At 42.8% G+C, this 13,617-nt stretch overlaps 1 protein-coding gene across 2 annotated transcripts; it reads left to right on the plus strand.

Moving 5' to 3' along the window:
* Window positions 1–1,726: 1,726 nt before the first annotated feature.
* Window positions 1,727–12,026, plus strand: LOC117966231 (SURP and G-patch domain-containing protein 1-like). Of its 2 annotated transcripts, XM_059013950.1 has the most exons (14): window positions 1,727–1,804; window positions 3,027–3,192; window positions 4,117–4,214; window positions 4,471–4,752; window positions 5,413–5,536; window positions 6,581–6,684; window positions 7,392–7,515; window positions 7,877–8,241; window positions 8,413–8,519; window positions 8,643–8,820; window positions 9,153–9,259; window positions 9,618–9,763; window positions 10,299–10,428; window positions 11,067–12,026. In XM_059013950.1, exons 1-14 carry the CDS (start codon window positions 1,729–1,731, stop codon window positions 11,091–11,093), a joined length of 2,034 nt encoding a protein of 677 aa, XP_058869933.1. In that variant the 5' UTR covers window positions 1,727–1,728; the 3' UTR covers window positions 11,094–12,026. The 2 variants fall into 2 exon arrangements, with proteins under 2 accessions (XP_058869933.1, XP_058869934.1); XM_059013951.1 differs by lacking the exon at window positions 11,067–12,026 and having other exon boundaries at window positions 9,618–9,800.
* Window positions 12,027–13,617: the final 1,591 nt, after the last annotated feature.

A 13,617-nucleotide genomic window follows, 5' to 3' on the forward strand; every position in this document is an offset into this window, starting at 1 on the left:
CCTTGGCAGGTGCACATAAGCACAAAAACAGTAATAGCTAATTATAAACCAATGATGTTCATTATTATTATTATTATTATTATTATTATTATTATTATTATTATTATTATTATTGTTGTTGTTGTTGTTGTTGTTGTTGTTGAACAATGTTTTATGAAGATCAGACTCGGTATGCTTGACAATCATGCACGATCTCCACAAGAGTTAAAAATACAGATATGTCAGCACACAGTGGCTGCTGTGATAAGATAAGAAATGTGTATAATATCAGGTTTTCTAACCACAGAAACTGTATAGACCATGGACTAAAACTGAAGACCGAAACTCATCGTTACAAAAGCAGCTTTTTTTCAAGTATTTAGTACATTATTATTATTATTATTATTATTATTATTAGTAGTAGTAGTAGTAGTAGTAGTAGTAGTAGTAGCAGTAGTAGTAGCAGTAGTAGTAGCAGTATTAAACAATATTTTGAAGAAATAGTCTACATATGCTACATTGGACAAATTCTCTGGACTATCAAGGCACTTTCATAGCTCTGATGGTGATGTTTGTTAAACAACCACTTCCCTCCCTCCCTAAGAGAAAGGGTGCTCCCTCCAGTCTAGGGCAGGCTTGAGGCATGGAGACTGAACTGCTCCCTCCCTCACCCCCTAAGAGAAAGGGTGCTCCCTCCAGTCCAGAGCAGGCTTGAGGCATGGAGACTGAACTGCTCCCTCCCTCCCTAAGAGAAAGGGTGCTCCCTCCAGTCTAGGGCAGGCTTGAGGCATGGAGACTGAACTGCTCCCTCCCTCACCCCCTAGAGAAAGGGTGCTCCCTCCAGTCTAGGGCAGGCTTGAGGCATGGAGACTGAACTGCTCCCTCCCTCACCCCCTAGAGAAAGGGTGCTCCCTCCAGTCTAGGGCAGGCTTGAGGCATGGAGACTGAACTGCTCCCTCCCTCACCCCCTAGAGAAAGGGTGCTCCCTCCAGTCTAGGGCAGGCTTGAGGCATGGAGACTGAACTGCTCCCTCCCTCACCCCCTAGAGAAAGGGTGCTCCCTCCAGTCTAGGGCAGGCTTGAGGCATGGAGACTGAACTGCTCCCTCCCTCACCCCCTAGAGAAAGGGTGCTCCCTCCAGTCTAGGGCAGGCTTGAGGCATGGAGACTGAACTGCTCCCTCCCTCACCCCCTAAGAGAAAGGGTGCTCCCTCTAGTCTAGGGCAGGCTTGAGACAGTTTCTAATAAAGTGACCACACGAGATGATTATCTCCACTTCCCCTTTCATTACTATTTTTTAAAAAGGAGAACAATAGAATTTGATATACCGGTACATTCTGCCTGTCACCGGTAATAGATCTTCTTAAATAACCTTTTAACAGGGAATGCGATACACTGAAATTCAACCCGAAATTGTATTTTTGGTGCAAGAACTTGATTTATCTGGCTCATTGCATGCTAGGATGTAATTATGTAGCATTTCAGCAAAATACTATCCGTACATGATACTGTAAACTTTGTAGATCTGCATAAGCAGAATATGAGACATTAGACAGATCTGCACATGTGCCTATTCTGGAATATCTCTGCTGATACATCATGCATATGCGATCTTAAAACGACTTCCTCCCGGCCATGCACAGACACCAGCCAGTATCCTTGTCTTGGTTACTAATTTAACGCCCCAATGGCTCGCTGGGAGTTGTAGTTCTGAATTATGCAAAAAAAAAAAAAAACAGTAATGTACAACAATGCACCGGGGCGCAACGGAACCGGAAGTTACGATAAAGCCTTTAGCGAAAACGGCCATGGAGAGCGGCGAGACAGGTTGGACAAAACAATAAAAATAATTAAACAAGATAACACTGATATTTCCTTTCAGGATGCCCAGTTATTTCGTGTATGAAAGTAACAGAATATTAAGCAATGGCCATTTTTCAGCTAACGTACCATAACGTTTCGATTTGAGAATAATTAAATGGGACGATATTATGTGTGGTTTTGTTTAGGGTCTGGCCTGCTGTCCTGTACGACCACCCTGATATAAATAATACACTACCGACTGCTGATTAGTTATTAGTGTATTCTTAAGATACGGTATTGTGCGAGTTTCCCACTAGTGCCCTAACAGATTATAACGCGTGTATATCGTCTTGCTGTGTTGAGTTTATTTAGAAGTTTAACAGCGTTTTAGTTGTCTGATATGTATGTGTGGGTGTTTTTTATTCTTCCCTCACGTCTGCGGTTGTCCTTGTTTGACGTAGCTTTGTTTCTGTTGGTAGTGCAAACTGCTACATCTAATAAGTAGTTTGTACATTTACCGATTTTTAAAACTATAATTTATCGGATTGACTAGAACCAGGAGAGGTAATATACTACAGTAACACTCCCATTGCAGAGCAGTTTGATCCTAGTTCTGCTGCGAGTTTAATAAGACACACTTGAGCTTCTTAGTACTTATACACTGCGGGCTGATCAAGCTTGTATTAAAACCTGGAATGGATGAAACTGCAATGCAATAGGAGTCTTATTTCCATCCCTGTGCTAGCATCTTTTTGGAAGTTTCTTATTACCAGTATAAAATTATTCTACTGGTAAGCGACCCCTAAACAGAATGCTGTCAGTAGTTTAACAGCAGGGCTGAAGAAAGGGACACATTGATATTTTCATGGTCTTAAGTTTATAGAAATTAGTAGTTAATGTATTTTAAAAAAAATGTTTTTGTGCAGCTACTGGCAACAGGAAAATCAGCTGCCTTAATTCCAGTAAAATTCCAGGGATGGAAATTAGACTCCCATTGCATAGCAGTTTGATCCATTCCTGGTTTTACTCTGAGATTAGCAAGACACACTAGAGCTTGTTACCTGTACACACCTGTACACAATCAAGCTTGTAGTAAAACCTAGAATGGATGAAATTGCTATGCAACGAGAGTCTTATTGCCTTCCCTAAAATCTTACAGCTGGTAGAAACATCTGCTCTAATTAATGTCAAATACGTTTTTACGGTAATTAATTAGATGTATTTTTTTCCTTCTAATTCTGTACAGGACGGTCCGGTTGGAGGTTCGGTGCCGCACCGAAAAACAACAAAATGAACATCAACATCCTGCGCCAGGAAGAGCTCATCGCGCAGAAGAAACGAGAAATCGAGGCCAAAATGGCACAGCAAGCCAGGACCAACAACCAGCTCAATCAGAAACCTCTTCCGCCTAAGTATGTTAGCTGCAGTGACTGCAGAAACCTTCGCTGTTTTTAACATTCTCATTTTATACATTGATTTGATTTTTTTTTGTTGTTGGAAAAGTCATATGCGAAGCAAACAGCGTGTTTACAAAGACATCCCTAGTGGAAGGCAGGAGAAAGTCACAGTTACACACAAGCATGCAGCGAACACACCGTTTCACAACCTGTGTGTTACTGTATTCACGTCACATGCAATCACAAGGCTGGTTCAAGTGATCAAACTGCAGTCTCTTAAGCAGAAAGTGACACTATGGATCTGAGTGCTATGGGCAGTCTGAGAGGGCACCAAAAGCAAAAGGTTTTCTGCAATAGTACTTCTCACCGTTGGTATTTTAAAATATTTAGTGTCACCGGCATTTAAGAAATAAACCCTGTTAAACTCAGAAACAGACTATGCTGTATAACTTAATTTTGCATTCTTAAACTTGACAAAAATAAAGGATGTGATGTATTATAACATACTAGTGCTGGGATAAGCTTGTTTGTTTTTTGTGTTCGAATGTTCTTTCAAAATGTAACCGAATATTCCAAGATCCTTTCATTTTAAATTGGCTGGAATAGAAGTATAATTCAGATCATATTACAGTAAAACAAAACCAAAAACCCCACAAAGTAAAATAAAGCTCTTCACTCCATCCAATTAGCTGTTAAAGAAAGCAGAGAAAAACTCTCAGACCTCCGTCATGCATTGGCTTCCTTTGCGTGATCTTTTTAGTACAGTCATGTATAAATTCGGGTTATATGAACCAATATGAACATGATCATTTTTTTTCCCCAGAATACACTGGATGCATTGCCTGCCCAATTGAAAGACCAAGTGTGGGAGTTGCCTGTTTGAATATTCTTATATTTCTCCCAGCAATATAATAATATATATATATTTTTGTTTAATAGAGCAGTGCACCAGCAGGGGGAGTTGCCTAATAAGTTTGTAAATGATGGCAGCTTCTTGCAGCAGTTTCTGAAGATGCAGAAAGACAAGCCTGATTCAGGTACAGGACAGCCCATCTGTGTGTGTGTGTATTGAAACTCAGAATATAGCACTACTGTCTAAAATTACTTTTTTTTTCTGCTTGACTTTATTCCTTAAAGGTTAACTTCAAATTCAGATTTTTGCTGTTATGGATAATGTATAAAACCTGAATAGCCTGATAACTAGTTTGTTATAATAGTAAAAGACAGCATGGTTTGATAAGAGGGAGGGCGATTGGACCTGATTCTGACTTTTCAAAGCTCATTTCCACCTAGGCACAGCTTCGAGCCCCAACAGTAGTAGCAGCAGCAGCAGCACCACCAGCAACAACAACTCTAATAAACCTGCTGCTGCTTCTGCTAGCGGTGGGGTCCTGCCACAGAAGAAAGGCATCCTCATTGGCAAGCGGCCCGGGCTGGGGGTCGGCAGCATGCTCAGCCAGTTCAAGAGCTACTCTCACACCAAGCAGACCCCCAGCTCCAGCCGGGCCAGCGTCTTCCTGTCCCCTGACGAGGAGGAGGAGGAGGCAGACGACGCCCACTTCCTGGAGGTCAAAGGTAAAAAGAGGAATAATAAAAATTGTGCATTTTTTAGCGTGCATATTTTTTATTATCGGTTTTGTGTCGCGGTCTAGTAAGAGCCAGTGAAGGGCTAAATAGCTGCAGGAATTGGTCCGATTTGATTTTTCTTTTCTTTTTCATGGCAATTATTATTGTGTTTTGTGCTATGATTTAGTTTTTAAGCTATGTATATTTTATAGTAGGCATAGAAAAAACGAAAGGATTTTGAAATAAAAGTAATTGACCCTGTTAAAGGATGCTAAAAAAAAAAGACGTCTTGTTAAAAAGAAAAAAAAAAGAAAAATTTGCTATCTCCACCACATAATCATATGGTAAAGCTATTAAACATAGGTGTGTTTAAACACATTGATGCCCTCTAATTGAATGACCTGGTGTGCAGAACACATTACAACACTGGGTGAGCAGAAAAGACCAAAAAGACTTAGTAGCTCTTACAGAATTGAAAAGCCTTGCGTCTGCTCTTAGCTGTGAGTTGTAGAGATGGAACGTGACTCTCTTTCCCCCTCCGTTTCATTACCATTCTCTCTCCCGGCTCCCTCCCTTCCCCCTCAGTGATCCTGTAGAGCCTGACTGGTGTTGCGAGTGGGAGAGAGTGTGTTTGTGAGCTAAGGCTCAGTACTGATAGCCTGCTTAAAGTTTCCCCCCCAGAGGACAAGGAAACCCGCACCATACTGGAGAAACTGGCCCGGTTCGTGGCGGAAGGGGGCCCGGAGCTGGAGAAGAAAGCTAAGGAAGACTACCAGGACAGCCCTGTGTTCTCGTAAGGACACTTCTTCGTTGATATTTGTTTGCAGTATTTATTCGTTTATTCATCTTTTTAGGGTGTATTTCATGCATGAATGATTGAAAATAGCCGGGGAAAAAAACATTTGAAGTAGTTTTGGACACATAATATTTTTAATTGAAAGTAAAAAAAAAATAAATCAATTTTTATTGGGGGGATTGGCATCTTACTATTAGGTCATCATGCAACAAAGGTAACACACTATCTCCTAGCCTCATAAGAGGCTATCATGCATTTGCGTCTTCCATATGTGCCCATATAAAGACTAGAAAAGTCCACATATTAATAATAATAATAATAATAATAATAATAATAATAATAATAATAATAATAATAATAATAATAATAATAATAATAATTTATTTCTTAGCAGACGCCCTTATCCAGGGCGACTTACAAGATATCACATTATTTTTACATACAATTACCCATTTATACAGTTGGGTTTTTACTGGAGCAATCTAGGTAAAGTACCTTGCTCAAGGGTACAGCAGCAGTGTCCCCACCGGGAATTGAACCCATGACCCTCCGGGTCAAGAGTCCAGAGCCCTAACCACTACTCCACACTGCTGCACATATAAGTGCGGGGAACTCGATGGAAAACATGGAATGGCACGGAATGCTACTCAGAGGCGGTCTTTAGTTATTGCCTGATTTATGCTGCCAGAAGCAGTTCATCTTTTTGCCCACTGAAGGACATTTCCATGGTGCCGGATGTACATTTCAGTGCTTTGATGGCTTTTCAGCAAAGTACAAACGCAACTGACTTAACTTTCATTAACGGAGTAAGTTGTCGATAGCTTTAAGCATATAAACTAAGTGTAGAAAATCCTCTTTTATCCATACTCGTCAACCTTAACTTAGTTTCTGTTAACTGAGAAAGAAATGGCATTTCATTCCATGACAAGTGGGGATCTCTCTCCCCTTTCATCACTTGAGAGCCTGTGTTCTCGGATGATTGCTAATCTCCTCTAGTTATGGCTGCAGGTATATCAACACTTTCCAATGTTTTGTCTGCAGGTTCTTGTATGATAAGAATAGCCGGGATTATCTGTACTACAGGCGGAAAGTTGCAGAGCTAAGGAAGGACAACCCAAACTACACATCGTCCTCATACTCTGCAGGTAAGGTTATTCTGCTAGAGAGCTCCCCGCGCTTCAGCATTGTAAAACATCCACCTTTCTGCACACTGTTTAACCCATTCTACCCAGGGCAGTGTAGACTATGTGTTAAATATTATATTCAGCTACAACTAAATGTAAACCATATAAAAATCAGGGGATGTCATTTTTTTAAAATTAGATCTGTGAGAGAGGTCTACGATTGGATGTGCATGGAGACTGAACTGCTCCCTCTCTCACTAAGTGAAAGGGTGCTCCCTTCAGTCCAGGGCAGGCTTTAAGCATGGCAGACTGAACTGCTTCCTCACCCGCAAGAGAAGCTATGATCCCTCCAGTGCAGTGCAGGGCAGTGCAGGGCAGGGCAGGCGTGAAGCGCGTTGATAAGGGGGAAGGCAGTGTGGATAAGCTTGGATTGCTTTACCTGCTCTCGAGAGAAAGATAAGAGAACTATTCTCAGTCACCAGTGCTGCCAGTCCTCCGTCCTGAGTCATTTTCATCAACAGACATTGGGGCAACAAAGACATTTTTTTTCTCTTTATTTCTTGAATTGGCATGAGTGCATTTATTAGGAGAATTGGGGGTCCCTCTTTTAAAATACAATTCCTCCCTCCCCCCCCTTTCCTCCTTCTTATCCCCTGGTCAACGTAGACGCTAAGTGGCTGTTGAGTTAGTGTTTGGGTTGAACCCCAGTACTGATAGCCTGCTTAAAGTTTCACCCCCAGTGGACCCTGAGACGCGGATCGTGGCGGAGAAACTGGCCAAGTTTGTGGCGGACGGCGGCCCCGAAGTGGAAGCCATCGCCATTCAGAACAACTGCGAAAACTCCGCCTTCAGGTAAGAGAAACACCTGCTTTCCACCAGCAGAGAACAGCAGCTTCTATTGTGCAGGGGTGGAAATAAGACTTCTGTCGCATAGCAAGTTCATCCATTACAGGTTTTACTATCAGCTTGATTAGCCACAGCATATAGGTAACAAGGTCAGGTGCATCTTGTTGGTTGGTATCAAACATTTATATTTGTTTTGTAATGAGTTAGGGCAGAATCTTACATTTAAAGTCTTATTGCATTTTAAGTGCCCCCAAGTGCAGTGAAGTTTGGGGGCGATTCAAATCTTTGCAAACCTAGCCCACAGCACAGAAACGTGACTTTATATATGTTTTGTACTCCTCTCACTCTCTTTCTGGCCTCCCCTTAGGTTTTTATATGAGACACACAGCAAGGATCACAGATTCTACCGTCAGAAAGTGGAGGAGTTTCGTTGCGCCAACAGGGCTCAGAACTCCGGGGGCGCCGGGTCTGGATCGGGGGACCGGGAGTCCCAAGTGAAGCAGAAACGCAGGAGCCCCCCACGCACTTTCCCCCCACCACCCGTCACAGCACAGACCGCCTCCCCGGAACCGGAACCAGCACCAGCACCAGCACCAGCTCCACAGCCCTCACCCGGACCCTCCGCCACCAAGAGAAAGAGAAAGAGCCGCTGGGGGGCCGAGGACGACAGATTGGACATCCCGACACCTCCCATCATCATACCCCCAGAGCCGGAGCCTGCAGCGCTGAGTGGTACTGCTGTTTGTTTTTAAGGGTGAAAGACCCTTATTGATTTTCATTTCATTGTCATTCGCTTGACATTGACAGTGAAACGTTTGTCATTGAATCTAGCTTTCTTTTCGTATTTCTATATTCAGTTGCACCAATGCCTTTAACAGCATTGTCTGGTGTGTGTATTTGCAGCTCAGGAGCTGAGGGGTCTCGGCTATGATAAAGGCAAGCCTGTGGGTCTGGTGGGGGTCACTGAACTGTCGGAGGACCAGAAGAAACAGCTGAAAGAGCAGCAGGAGGTACGTCTCTTTGTTTTAATATAATATATATGTATGTATTTTAAACGCTGTGGACTATTTACTGTAATCCAGGGCTAAATTTGTCTGCAAGGTTTCAGTTTAATGCGATATTTCTCTCTCTAGATGCAGCAGATGTTCGACATGATCATGAAGCACAAGCGGGCCATGCAGGAGATGCACATCATGTGGGAGAAGGCCATTAGGGACCACCAGCACGAGTACGACAGCGACGAGGAGATCGACACCAAAGGGGGCACCTGGGAGCACCGACTGCGCCAGATGGAGATGGAGAAAACCAAAGGTGGGGGTTATACGCTCAAACATGCAGACTACTCCCGGGATGGGACTCTTCTTGTATAGCAGTTTGAGCCATTCCTCGTTTTGCTGGGAGTTTAGTAAGGCGCACCTGAGCTTGTTACCTATACACTGTGACTAAGCTCCTAGTAAAACCTGGAATGGCTGAAATTTCTATGCAGTAGTCTTTGGTACCTTTTGAGAAAACCAGCCAACCAAGATATCGGAGTCCTGAGTCAACCGTGTCCAGAGATACAGGTTTGCCAGCCTGAGTGACCTCCGTTCCACGCAATTTAACACCCTTGGCAACCTGCTAACAAATCTGTTTGTTTGTTTCAGAGTGGGCAGAGCAGCTGACAGAGATGGGCCAAGGCAAGCACTTCATTGGGGATTTCCTGCCCCCTGATGAACTGGACAAATTCATGGAGACCTTCAAGGCACTGAAGGTTAGGGGAGCATTTTTACAAGGCTACGTTCCCCCACTCCCCCTGTTGTAAGAATACAAGAAGGGAAAAAAGTATATAGAGTGCATTACAAGAGCAAGGGCTTGTTGATTACAGCAAACCAACTTTTCCTAAACTGAGGACCCCTTAGATGGTTCTGGGGGTGGGGAGGCAGCACATACAGAAATATTCTCCCATGAATGACCATGGGAGGCGTGCCAAAGCAGGTTCTATTTAATGTGCACTGCAGTTAGGTGCCAGCTCGATCGTGCATATAATAATACACCTAACTTAAACCCTTTGTAAGCCTGTGTTGGGACCCCAAGCCTCTAACCTGCTTTGATTTCTCTTCCCCCTGCAGGAGGGACGCGAGCCGGATTACTCTGAGTACAAGGAGTTCAAGCTGACTGTGGAGAACCTCGGGTTCCAGATGCTGATGAAGATGGGCTGGAAGGAAGGAGACGGGCTGGGATCAGACGGGCAAGGCATCAAGAACCCAGTGAACAGGTGGGCGGCTGCATGAAAGAACGCTTTCACTCTAGAGGTAGGATGCGACGGTTCACTGTTTTTGCATTTCTGTACCTCTTACACACTGCAGACCTGTAGAACAGATCTGAAAGATAACCCTTGTACTATATATAAAAAATAACTCTGGACTGTTATTTAGGTCAACCATTGCTCAGATATTGTATACCCAGCGCTCTATCAAATTCCAGTAGAATCAATCTGTATCCTTTGCTTGATGTAGGTGTTTGATACAGTCAGTATAATGCAGGGATGGAAATAAAGACTCCCATTGCATGGTAGTTTGAGCCATTCCTGGTTTTACTAGACACTGTGGATAATCAAGCATGTATTAAAACCTGGAATGAGTGAAACTGCTGTGCAATAGGAGTCTCATTTCCATCCCTGTAATGTTCTAGGAACGAATGTGAACATGGCCAGTTTTGCGGGCGAATACATTCCAAGCAGTGTTTGTCCGAATATTGGTGCCAGCAGTACCTGTCTTGTGAGCCCCTAACCCTCCCTCTCTCCCTGGCAGAGGCACGACCGCGGTGGACGGGGCCGGGTTCGGGGTGGACCGGCCAGCGGATCTCTCGAAAGATGACGACGAGTACGACGCGTTCCGCAAGAGGATGATGCTGGCGTACCGCTTCAGACCCAACCCGCTGGTACGACCCGTAACGATCCGGAATGCTGGGACCTCCTGTCTCAATCTGTTAAGCAGTGGCGCGCTGGAATTAACTGTGCAAGCGAGCCGTGTTATCTGCAAACATGGATGACCTGAGGCTTCTTTTTAAGGCAGCATTTAAAGGGGTTTCCACGGTTATGCTATGCTTGTTGCTGCTGACAGTGATTAGTCCTGACACGGCGCGCATTCTTGATCAGGGTTGTGTCCTTGTGTCGTTTCCATGGTTATTTTTAACTAAGAGCTGAAGCAGAGCTTGTCTGAGCATTGCAACACTGGGCATTGGGGGTGCAGCTGCAGATTCCTGCAGTGATCTGGGCTGGGTGCAGATTTTCCTTTGCAGCTTTCACTTGTAATTGTGGTGAAACTTGAAAAGGAATTTTTTTAGAGCAAGTTATTGGGTGCGTATGGAGGCTGTCTGTCTTATCAGTTAATCTGTATGTCACACTTGTATTATGACATGTATCTAAGGAACTTCTCATTCAGTTGTGCTGAAACTTCCTAAAGTCCTTAGCACAAGTTGTTGAAGGTATCAGAATCTGGGGGTATATGGAGGCCTGCTGTGAATGATACTGACGGTTCTAATTTTAGTTAATCATTTCTTTTTTCTTTCTGTTTCAGAACAATCCAAGAAGACCATACTACTGAAGGAGAAAGTTCAAATCACTTTACATTTTTTTTTTTTTTTTTTTAAATACCATCCATACTGAGTTTGGTGCTGTCTAGTCCATCATTAGACTGTCTTGATCATCTGCATGCTTCAATCAGAATTCAATACTAGGGAAGTTAATCCTCTGCATGCTTGTGTTGGTGAAACCATTGCTCTAGCCAGGCTCTCCTTGCAGGTGCTGGTGTTAAGGCAAGGGGTACTGTTGGATACATCCAGTGATCAATGTGGCATTGTGTTGTAGTTTTCACTACAGCAGCACAATACAGGAGATGTCTCTCGTGTGTTTTTTTCAACGGTTACCGTATTACCTTATTTGATTCTTGCAATGCAATAGTGACACTTGGTTGCAATTGCACAAATTAGCCACACGTCTTACTGTTTCAGTGGTTCTCAGTAAAATCTACAGCATTCTAATCTTGAGCGATTCTTGTAGTACTGTATTTCTAAAAGAAAAGAGGCAGCATGAACTAACCTGTATGATGCATCAGTTTCCACCAGGTTATCGATTGGATGGAGTGTTTAACATTTTTTCATGGGGGGTACTACTTAATATCTGTTGGTGATGGGACCTTTGCTGTTTGCACACCCCAGCCTCCACCCAATTGTTGCCTGGCAATCCCTTTCAATGGGTTTGACTGCATGGTGTATTTATCTTTGTCAGCATTCAGTACCTTCTTTTTAATTAGATCAGCATTGAAAGGAGTATACAGTAATCAGTAGGTCGCTGAAACAAGCAAGCCCACTATGTGTGTAGGTTTGTCTCGACTGAAAGGTCAAACCTTACCACCTCAAAACAAAATACTTCTGCTAGAAATCTCTTGTCTAGGTGTGTGTGTGTTTTGTTGCTACATTTATAGTTGGGTAAAAGTGAATGTCGTGTTCTGTTGACAATAAACTTTTTTTTTTTTTTACATGTCCCTCAGTGTTCTTTCTCGCATGGACTCCTGTGGTTATGCAGCTGTTCTGCCTGGTGAATGTGGCTCAGCTGCAAATCTGCATCAACTTGTTTAAAAAATAGAAAGGTTTGGTTTTTTTTGTGTGAACTCCTGTCAGCAGCCAAACAGATAAGACTTTGAGGACGACATTGACTTCTGATGCATAAATCCTTAAGCAGTATTATTGTTGGTGACGATGATTAATAATAATATTTTTTGCAATACAGAAGTGAGAAGTAATTCTGATTCTGACATCCACACATCGTTTCCAGATATAGCTGTAGTTCCTGGAATGAGAAGAGTGGAGGAAATAAACTTGGCTACACTCTTTACTTGGAATCTTTTTATTTTTGACACGTGGTCAACAATCTGACCTTTTGTTTGGCAATCGTGGGACGGTAATGTCCGCTTGTGTGCCCGCCCTTTAGCGCCACGGAGCCAGCCTTCAATATAGAAGCCCCGTAGAGAGTGCTGGACTGTGGTTGTGTAACTAGATCATCCGCTTGCCATTCCTGAGGGTTTACACTTGTTAAATTTAGCCCAGAACTTCCAGCGAAGCAAAACGGGCTCTACAGGGGAAGACTTTAATAGAAGTTGCATAGTGCTGGCAGGGTAGACCGCCCTTCTCAGACCTCTGAGCCTTTTTTAAAACGTGTGTGATGTCAGGCACTGCGGAACCTGCATGTTCTATTGGGTTGATGATAATTATTTATGGTGGTAACAAAGGGTTCAACTGGAGCAAAATCTAAATGAAACCAGTTAAAACATGACTCTGTTGTTCACTAAACAAAGTGAAACCGTTCTTGATCTTTTTTTTTGTTTGTGCCTCTAAAAATCTAATGCAATTAGCTTTCTTTATACATAAACATTAACAGAGTAAAAAAAAAAAAAAAACTCAAGTGCTTTAGATTGTGTCCCATCATAGCCAGTGTTAAGAGTGCATTCACTGTACCATCAGCTGCTGTTTAATTAATTCCCACTTTTCCTTGAATGCAATTAACCGAGCCTTCCTGTAATTAAGCTCTAATTATAGAGGACGTGATGATCAGGGACAGAATGGCTGAGAGGAGTGATTTTTACATCTCGGCGTGGCTGCGGAGAATAAGATATTAAAACAGTAGAAAAGCTTGAAATGATTTTTATAGATGTGTGTTTCCCTCCCTTTCATTAATAGTTTTGTGTTGATTGCGTGGTTTCCAGTTGCTCCAGTGCTGGGGTCTATTTATTCGGTGGTGATGAATATCAATACTGCTGCTGGTTTGATTCATTATAAAGAGAACCCAGGCGTTTTATATATTCCTATAGACATCCATGCACGTGCATTTGGTAGATAACACACGGTCTGACTTCAGTGAGCTAAGCAACATGAGTAAACCCCATACTAGTTACAGATTACCTTACTTTCAACAACAAAAATACACTTCAGACACTCAAAACACTGTTAAAAGATCCTGGTTTTCCCTCTTTGAAGTCCCATTTTAATTATTTCAACAATAGCGGCAGTTCTCCTATGTTTTTATATTTGAAGATTTTTTTTTAACATCAGCTTTTAAAAAAACAAACAAAC

Source organism: Acipenser ruthenus, chromosome 47, assembly GCF_902713425.1.
Source record: "Acipenser ruthenus chromosome 47, fAciRut3.2 maternal haplotype, whole genome shotgun sequence".
NCBI lineage: Eukaryota > Metazoa > Chordata > Actinopteri > Acipenseriformes > Acipenseridae > Acipenser > Acipenser ruthenus.